At 39.0% G+C, this 9,889-nt stretch overlaps 1 protein-coding gene across 1 annotated transcript in view; it reads left to right on the top strand.

The window, feature by feature from the left end:
* The first annotated feature begins 565 nt into the window (after positions 1-565).
* Positions 566-9,889, top strand: part of Icos (inducible T cell costimulator) — a 57,717-nt gene continuing 48,393 nt past the window's right edge. Inside the window, exon 1 of the mRNA XM_029569897.1 lies at positions 566-623. Within this exon, the coding sequence (XP_029425757.1) occupies positions 566-623 (58 nt within the window). The remainder of the gene's footprint in view (positions 624-9,889) is intronic.

The raw sequence follows: 9,889 nt of genomic DNA on the forward strand, positions 1-9,889 counted from the left end.
CTTTTTCATCTCTGGAGCAAATAGATCAAGACAGAAATGTATCAAACTGGAAGTCTTGTTCATCATGTGGGTGTTTGTGGATCCCGTTGTCCCAGATAGCTATTAATCTAAAGATGTTTTTGAGTGAAGGGCTTCTGAAAAGGATAGGCTTTGTCTGTGTCTCTCTCTCTTTAACCAGGCCTTTCCACTTGTTTTCATGATCAATAATAATCCATGGATTGAACAGTCCACCCCATAAGCAATAATGCCCCCCTATAGAACACTGACATCAATGGCTTATGAAGTCCTTAGCAGCATCAATGACACACAAATAGCTTTGGAATGGAAATTCATTGATTCATTCCCTCATCCATTCATTCATGCATCACTAGGCATTTGCCACACAGGAGGCGCTGTGCTAGCTCTCTATGTACAACTGTGCCCCTCTGAGTTGATGGTAAATGTGACACTACATCAACCTCCACAAAACCCACTTCCTCTCTAGCAAATAGAAAACAACCGAGAACACAAATTCACTGCCACCTTTGAGCACTGGCGGGAAGGACTGCAGCTGCTTCTGGCAAACATGAAGTCAGACCTCTGGTGTGTCTTTGTCTTCTGTGTGCAAATCGGAGTTCTAACAGGTGAGTTGCTTACGGAATACTTCTTATTAAGCTATAATTCAAGTGAACATTAAGAAAAATAAAAAGTAGAAAAATTCAGCACCAGTGGAAAATGTTTTTGTGTTTTGAAAACAATGACAATTTCAGAAGACCTAAGCCCGTGGCTCAGGGCACCATGTCACGCATTAGGGTAGATGGTTTGAGTTTGCATTGCTGCCTTTGATACTGTGTTTTAACAAGAAAAAACAAGTTTCAACCATTAAAATTTTAAATTACTTTCTTGGAGTTACCTGTCAGTGGGTAAAATGGAAGACTGGCTCACTGTTCTCAGAGAAAGATGAAAAGCAAGATGACTTTCGTTGACAGAATAAAAATTAAATAGCCCTGGCATTTGGGCTGGGAATCCTTCTGTGGTAGAAAATAAAATGGAAGGGCTTCCAAAGATGAATTTTTACTTTACTCTTACCTGGATGGGCCAGTGTCTGGCTACATAACCCTTTTTTTTTTTTTTTTTGCTTTCTTGTTGTTTTGTTTTTTGATACCAACCCCAGCTACTTGCCAGAGGGTTTTTATGACACTAAACATGAGGATACCCCTGAAAAACCAAGCAAGAATGGATTAGAAACATTCCCTATCCTGTATTCTCTTAAAAAGCATTCTCTGGAGTCTTTGAGCCTTTTCCTTGGATGGCATTTAGCAGACTCTATGAGTAGTTTAAATAGGGCTCCGTACAATGTGAATTGCTGCACATGAGTTCTTTCTGCTTCTTATTCTGTGCATTTACATGCTACTTCTCTTTTTCTTTAACTATGGGTCCTGTTCTTGAGTTTGGGATAAGTGAAGTGAAATATTAAATGGGAGAAATTCCATTAATAAGAGAAGTGGGGGCAGAACTGTCAGCAGTTATAAGCCCGTCAAGAAATACACTTTCAGTGGTACAAAGAAGAAGACATTACTTTTCTTTCCAAAAAAAGGTCAAAACTAAAATTGGATCTATTCAGCATTTGATCTTCTGCTGTTTCAAAGTTATTCAAATGTTCTTAAGAAGAATGAGAAATGAATCAAAATTTGCCTGGAATAGGTACCAAGAACAGTTCTGGGCTACTTATTTGTTTGGCTATGCCCTTTTAACAACCTAATTAAGTCCTTAGCAGCATACGTGAGGGGCTTTGGTATGGAAATTCATTCATTCATCCATTTATTCATTCACTGACTCATCCATTCATTCATGCAGCACAGGACACTTGCCATGTAGGAGGCGCTGTGCTAGCTGATATATGAACAACAGTGAGCAAAACCAGGATGCCTGCTCTGCTGAAACTAATTGAGCACTAGTGAGTGAGACATTAATCAAATACCCCCATGATCTGATGACAGTTATAAGTAAAACTCAATTCTGAGAGAATGTACCAAGGAACCTGGCCAGATGGGGTGGGTATATATGTAGCTGGAGTTACAGAGCAGGCTTTACTGAAGACTGTTCTGTGGACACAGAACTTGAATTGAGGTTTGAAGGATAGTAGGAGGAGTGTGAAGGTGGGGAAGAAAATTCTATAGCTCGGAAAATGAACACAAAACATCCATAGTGGTCAGAAGAACGTTGGATGAGTGGATGAGGGCAGATGTGGCTGAGCAAAGAAACTGGGGATGCTGCAAGGTGAGCCTGGAAGGAAGGCCAGACCACTCAGACCACAGGCTGTGTTAAAGATTTTGGATTTTCTTCTAAGAATATTATAAAAGTCATTGCACGGTTTGTTTTGCTTCAAAGCTTTCCAGCATGCCAAACCCATTAGAGCAGTTATGTTGGTGGCACTGTGCTCCAAAGACTTGAATAAGCAGTGGTATTATCTCCGTAGAAGACAGATCCAGACTAAGCTAATGAATACATCGTATTTCTGGAACAGTAGACACCTGAGATGGTAAATGAATGAAGCCAGTGCTAAGTATTCTCATCACATTGAAAGCTATATTGTCTGGAATGCCATTTTTCTAAGGACAGATGGTAAAATTGAGGCAGAGTAGCTGAATGGTGATGATAAATACATCAACATTCATCGTATTTGAAATGCTACCATGGTACATCTATCTCCCAAACTCCTATTTCAAAGCAATGAACACAAAGAACCAAAGTTAAGTAAGCACTTATGGGTCCTCTGTCACACTTCTAACACTTCCAACTCTAGGCTTTCTCATGCCATGGTGAAGGTATTCTCATGCCACTGATTGAAGGTATTCTTGCCTTCAATCGGTGGGGAAGAAAGATGCACAGGAAAGGCGAAGTGGTTTGTTATACAAGAATTAGTGGCAGAACCATGATTAGAACCCCAGTGTGCTACTACTCAATTAAAACAATTTTTACTGATTTTTTTGTGTATTTCATACAGAAGAGCTCAAACAATCTTAATCATCTTTATACCCTCATCCCCATTGGCACCCTCCCATAACCCCCCACCCCACTGCTGGAACCCATATACGTGGTCATCCCTTTTAAGGCCCACTGGGTTGTCAGTGTACCCAACCGTTCCGTAGTGCAAGTCCATACACCAAATCTAGTCAGCCTATCTAGAGTCCCTTGTTTTAGGAAGATCAGCTCTTCTTCATCCAGCAGCAATCACTTGCCAACATTCCTTCAGATCAGATTGAGGTCTGCTGTTCATTTTTCCAGTTACTGGGTTATTGTCTGACTGAGTTTGCATGGGACTTGTATATGCTGACACCATCTTGGAGGAAACAGCCCCTTGGTGTTTCCAGCACCCAATGCTCCCAATGGGGATTGGAGAGGTCTGGGTGGGGAGACAGTGTCCTCTGAGGCCTCCCTTTGAGCCCCTAATTCCAGAATTTGTGCTGCATCACAAAAATCCAAATGCCAGTCATTTCTTTGAATGGATGAGTTAGCCATTCTCACTCAGAATGATAAGCCTGTACTTGATTTCATTTCTTCAACAGTTTATGTACTTACGGCTAATTTTCCTGTGTTGTTGAATCCTCTCTTTTTTCTTTTATGTGAAGCTTCCTTTTAATTCTGCTCTTTACCTCTGGTGAATTTGGAAGGTTGATGATGCTCCCCAATTTATCTAAACATTATCATGTTCAGAGGATCATAATTGAGGATCTATCTATCTTTCTATCTATCTATCTATCTATCTATCTATCTATCTATCTATCTATCTATCAACATAATGCTGGGGATTGAACCTAGGTCCTTGTGTATGCCAAACAATACATACCCAGTCCTATTTACTCATTTTTGTATTGAAATAAATATGAAGTGCCTAGCCCCCATTCCCTGCACTGACATGATAACCTGTACGTGTTCTTCCCTTCCTACTCTCCTGCTGGTCTTGTTAGTGCTTCCCTGGCCCTGCATGGGCTTGGTGAGCTAGTTTCAAGGTGTCACTGTGGAGTTCCCTCTCACAGTGCTCCTCTTCTGTTCTCTGAATCCTTTCTTTACACCACTGTTGTATATTCTCTTCAGTAACACCACCAGTCTAGACAGTCAGTTGCTCCTGTCTTGTGAATTCTATTCTGACCCAGTGGTCAGAGGACTTCTGGTATTGACTCACTGAGTCTCGGCACAGCAGACAATGTCCTTTTATCCTGATGGGTGATTGATCTTTGTGGGGACTGAGAGTTCTGGACTGCAGTCTCTGTGGCAGTGGCCTGGCCATTATTATGGCCTTCTAGGATTGTGAGTTAAGAGCTTCATGCTAGTCTGACACTCATTCTTTGGTAAGTAATTTTAAAACAACAACAACAAAAAAATCCCTCTAGAATTTTTGTTAAAAAATGGAGATGCATCATGTATCCCAGACTGGCTGTGACCTTCTGATCCCTTCCCTCCACCTCCTGAGTGTTGGGAGTGCACCATCACACCTGGTTTATGTGATGATGGGGATTGAACCCAGGGCTTCACAAATGCTTAGGCAAGCACTCTACCAATTGAGTTACAGTCCTACCCCTAAAATTCCCTAGTCTTGAAAGTTGTTCACTTCAGTACTGGAATCCAGGAATTCCCCTGCCTCATGGCTCCATTTCTCATGTGTTTTCATGATTTTATCTAGGATAGGACAAACTTTTTCAGTTTGCCAGCTCAAACTTTATTTTCCATTGCAGGTATGCTTTTTTTCTAGTACTTGCTTAATCATATTTTCCTCTATATCACCCCTGCAGCATCTCTTTCTAGAAATCTTTATGATTCTCACGTAAAAGTTTGAATCTCTTTTTTCTTATCATTAAAGAACAACTTTGCTTTCATTTCTGTGCTTATTTTCCACAGCTTCTTCAGATGTAATAAAATACTATAATTTCTGAGTTGCCAGTAGCATATTCCTGTTTCTTGGTTAGCAGTTGTACACCAAAAAGTCAGATTCTCACCCCTACTTTGCCCCCACTAAGATCTAGAATCTGTTATACCAAGTGAGGCAATGCAGACTCAGAGAAACAATCTGTGGATTCCAGCTCCAAATCCATAGACACAAGTGCACCTCTCACCACTCATCAAAGAAGCTTCTTTCTGCAACAGATGGGGACTATTACAAAGTTCCACAACTGGTCAAAATACAGAGCCGAAGTGACTGTGAGGTGCCCAGCCCTAAGTGATAAATTTGCAACCTCTATACCGAAGGCTCAGGGACATTGTAGAAGAGGGGTCCGGACGATAGTAAGAGTCAGAGGGACAAGACACCTGCTGCTAGTTAATGTGTTCTAGACCTGATAAGGAAGCTGCACCAATGAAAGGTCCACTGTATGGTAGTATAACAAGATCTGTCTGCATAGTGACAAAACCAGTCGACATGTCAAGGTGGATGCAGGAAATTTTACAGGGTCTGACCCCTAGATGAAGATCTACAGGCAATCAATGGATGCTGAGGGAGGGAGAATCAGTTTTCTCCAGGGAGGAGCTCCCTGAGAGTTTATATAACTCCAAGTGGGCAGTCCTAAAAACAAGCACACATGAACACCACTAAATGGACTCAGTGATATATGTATAATGTGTGTGTAATAGTGATAAGAAGAGGACAAGAATTCGAGAGTGAGTGGGGATAAGGGAGGAGTCAGAGGGGAACTGGGAGGAGTGGTAATAATACTGCAAATACAAATGCTCATGTATGAAATTCTCAAAAATAAGGTAAAATTAAATTAAAAAACAGATCTATAGCATTATTATTAACTTTCACACCAGTATTTGCAGTAACTGTAACAAACCCTACTGTTTATGCTATCTCCTGATTCTAGGAACATTGAGTTTGATACACAAAATCAAATTCTACTGGCCTTTACAAATTAAAAAAATATATATTTTAAAATTATTTGTAGCCTGTAATAACTAAATAGAAGATCGTATTTTCTCTGTAGGTGCTACCACTGTGCTATCATTCTTCCAAGTCTGCCAAGTGGTACTTTTTGGTCATTTTGAGCAAAATAAAAATTTTTACATTTGAAACTCCATAAAAATGGAAAATTTTACTTTGAAAAGTAGAACATAAGTGTGTACAGACTGTGAAACCTGATGCTGTTAGTCAAACCATGACTTGTTTTCACTGGTTTGGCCTCTAAAGCTGGCCAAAACAAGCAACGGTTTGCAACTTAAAGGAGAGTCAGAAATTGGGCTTGTGCACCTCCTGTGCACTGCATAGGAGCACAATGCTCCTGACGACTTCGCTAGATGAAAAGTGAAGAAGGAGCAGCCTGCTGCTCAGCACAGTGACCGGTACAAGGGCTTGCACTCAGGCGGCCACCAGCGCTCACATATCTTCTCTATTTTGAACCATGTTGTTACAGGTAAAGCACTTTCCACAAGCAATTGAAGATCACTTACAGGTGTCTGTTTTGCAATCTGAGAAATTGAACTTTATAGATGCTGTTTATACTGCCCTCAGATTCAGCACTGAAGAATTCATTCCCACTGTAGCAACACAATTCCTTCACTCACTCATAATTAAAGTTCTATTTATTTTGTACCATCTAGGTCTAAACCAAAAATCCCATAGATTGCTTTCTCTTTATTTAATTACAATGAATTTTTACAATGTATACACAAATCCATTTCTATACACTTTTATAGGAAGATAAATTACAAGGTAATCATGAGGAATTTACACTCTGAGATCAAGGAACCAACTTTTCTGCAGGTTCAAATATTCAGGGCAGCTTAATACACAATGGTTGATGAATACATATCTAGACTAATAAGAGTGTTAAGCACATGTAATAGAATATTTTGAGAAATAATCTTACTCTTTTGTGTTTGATAATCCTCCAGTCACAGAATACATATGCGACATCAGTGTATTAACTATTTGGGGTAATAACACATATACTTTAAAGGAAAAAGAAATATCTGAAAATAATTCTATCTCTAACAGTGCTGAAATCTTGTTTTTTTTTAATTCTATATTAAGTCTATACTTAAGTTTCTGTAAAGTGAGGGAGTTGGACTAGAGTACCAGACTGTAAACTCATTCAGTATGTGAACCCTGGTTTCACATTGCCACATTATGGCTCTGCTACTTACTGTTGACTCTATCACCTTGGTTGGTTATTCAAGCCTCAGTTTCCTCAGCTACAAAATAGGGATTAAAAATGGGTAGTGTGATTTAAAAGGTAACTTTGAGAAACAAATGATATTTTTCATATACATCATTTAACACAATACCTTGCACATAGTTAATACTTACAAGCTGCTGTTTCTGATCCTGATCTTATGTGGAAGCCACTGAAAACTATTGGGGTTCAGAAGTTTGGGTGGAAGTAGTTCAGTCTTTGCCTTTGCACCTGGATGTAAGTGCTTCCCAATATCCAGTAAATAAGATCTTTTGCTCTACCTGTCTTCATTCCTCTCCTTGGCTCATTCTAGGGACATCTGCCAGTATTGTGCTAGACCTTCATATTCTCCCATTCATCTATTTCTAAAATGTCATTGAGCTTCTGCTGTGCTCCAAGTCCCAGAATTATTTTGGCAATCACAATTCAGTTCTTATCCTTGAAGACTTAGTGGTTAAATGGGGAAGAAAGAAAAATAATTATGATCTAGTATGTGTTTAAAATATTGGTCTAAATAAATATTTTTTGAGAGCATAGAGTTAGGAATCTTTGGGGAATCTAAGAAATATCTCAAGAGAGGACTTGGTACTCCTTAAAGAATGAAGTAGGGTTTCTATTTAGATAAAGGGCTAATTGGATTTTCTGGCTTGTGGAAATGGAAGTACCAGTGTGAAAAGGCTAGCCAGACACTTCAGTGTGTGGCTTGAGCAGATGTTCTATGGGATCGTGAAAGCATTTCATGCCATGCCAAGGAGATTGGATTTTTACCTTATAAGCAACAGGGGACTAATGAATTTTAAGATAGGGAGTGAAATGCTCTTTAGAAACACTATTTTAGAGGCAGCATAGAGGAAAGACAGGAGGAGACAGATTGGTGTCAGGAAGCCTAGGCACAAAGATGCCTTTGCAGATGCAAGGAGACATGAACAAGTCTGGATTGGCAGGGGGAATGGAGAAGAAAGGTCAAGTTCTAGAGGTATCTATGTGCAAGAGCAAACTGGAAAAACTGAATGAGGTTAGTCAAAGTAAGACTCTGAGGGTCCTAGGCTTGACCAGTGATTCCCTAAGAGGATAGTGTAGGGTGTTTGTTGAATGAATATTGTTTCAGCTTGGAGATGCTGCATTTGATGTGTTGAGTATATCCAAATAGAGATACTGAGAGGAAAGGACTGGGGAGTTGAACTAGAGGTTAAGGAATGGATTGCTGTGGTGGAAGAGCTGGAGTTGTTTTTGAAAATGAGGTCCCTCACAACGCCATGTCTGTGAGCTTTAAGAGCTTTGCATGGTGGCTGAGAAATGGGAAGCAATGTAAATATTCAGGGATCTCAATAAAACACTCCCTCCTCTCTCTGTGGAAGTGCTGGTTTCATTTAATCTCGTGTGATTTCCCTCCTACGATAATTTCAAACCAATGGCAATGAAATCACTAACAGAGTAACTTATTTGCAAATTAATTACTTTCCAAATATTGCTGCAAAGTTTTATAGCACCTTTGGGATTTTTCCATTTTCACAAAGAAAATAACTTTTAACTAGGAGAAAATAGGGCTTTCAGTTTTCTTAATATACATACTTAGTGAACCAAGCATGGTTTTCTGTCTCTTTCAAAGTTCCTTGGCGAGTAAATGCAACTCACATATTGTGTGTGTGAATGTGTATATGTGTGTGCGCCTGTGTGTATATTTTGGTTTCTGGGTTTTATCTTCACATTTCTTCATATTTCTTTGAGTTCTTTTCTCTAGATATTAGGAATTTAAATTGAGTTTATTTTGCCCTTCTTCCCTACTGAGGAACTCAGTCACTTTTATTAGATTATGGGATGCTTTTGAATGGCATGTGACTATAGCCATGATGCCTAGATATGATTCTATTGGCCAGGATTCTAAAAGTTTTAGCTAATAAACTAATTAAAAATGACACTTTTATGAAAGGTGAGAAAAAATTTGTAGGAAGCACAGATTTTAACAATATTAAAATTTATTAGTAAAAGATTAAGTGTAACAAAAATCCAAACAATGCAATCACTTTATCTCTTAAGTTGCACTGGTATGCTATACTGAGCTAAAGCTTATCATTGTTTGATTATAGAAAATATGTTTAATAAGCACTATCAATGATTGCAAACTCAGGAGATCTTATCTGTGACTCTGAGACCTTTGTAGAGGTTTGTGGTTAGAAGTCTTAGTTAAAGAGAATAAAATCATATTGCTCGTCTGTTCTGCATCCTCTACATTGTGCAGGGTCTCTGCATGCTTTCTATAAAGAATTTTTACCCAGAGATAATATAACTGCTTACAAAGAGTCCTAGCTAGGTAGGTCCTAGGCAAACTATCTTATACTTAGAAATAACATAATTTAGGTAGTAAAATAAATAATTTACAAGTAGATTCTTCTGAATTGTGAATTCTTGGGGGGGGATGGACCTTTCTTCAGATATTTTTTTCTTTTCTTTTTTTGTTTTTTGTTTTGTTGAGACAGCATCTCACTCTGTAGCCAAGGCTGGACTTGAAATCACTATGTAACCCAAGCTAGCCTTAAACTTGTGACCACCCTCCTACCTTAGCTAACTAAGTGTTGGGGTAATAGGCTTGAGCCTCCATGCCTACCTCCAGAGATTTTCTTAAGAGTCCCCTAAAAAGAAATGAAAATATTATCTCTGAAAAAAACAGAAAATCTAAAAACTCCCTCATATGAAAGTTCTGACTTTACTGTAGAAAACAATAATTTATTAATAGCAACAATACT

This window comes from Nannospalax galili, unplaced genomic scaffold, assembly GCF_000622305.1.
Source record: "Nannospalax galili isolate Female #2095 unplaced genomic scaffold, S.galili_v1.0 scaffold281, whole genome shotgun sequence".
Classification (NCBI taxonomy): domain Eukaryota; kingdom Metazoa; phylum Chordata; class Mammalia; order Rodentia; family Spalacidae; genus Nannospalax; species Nannospalax galili.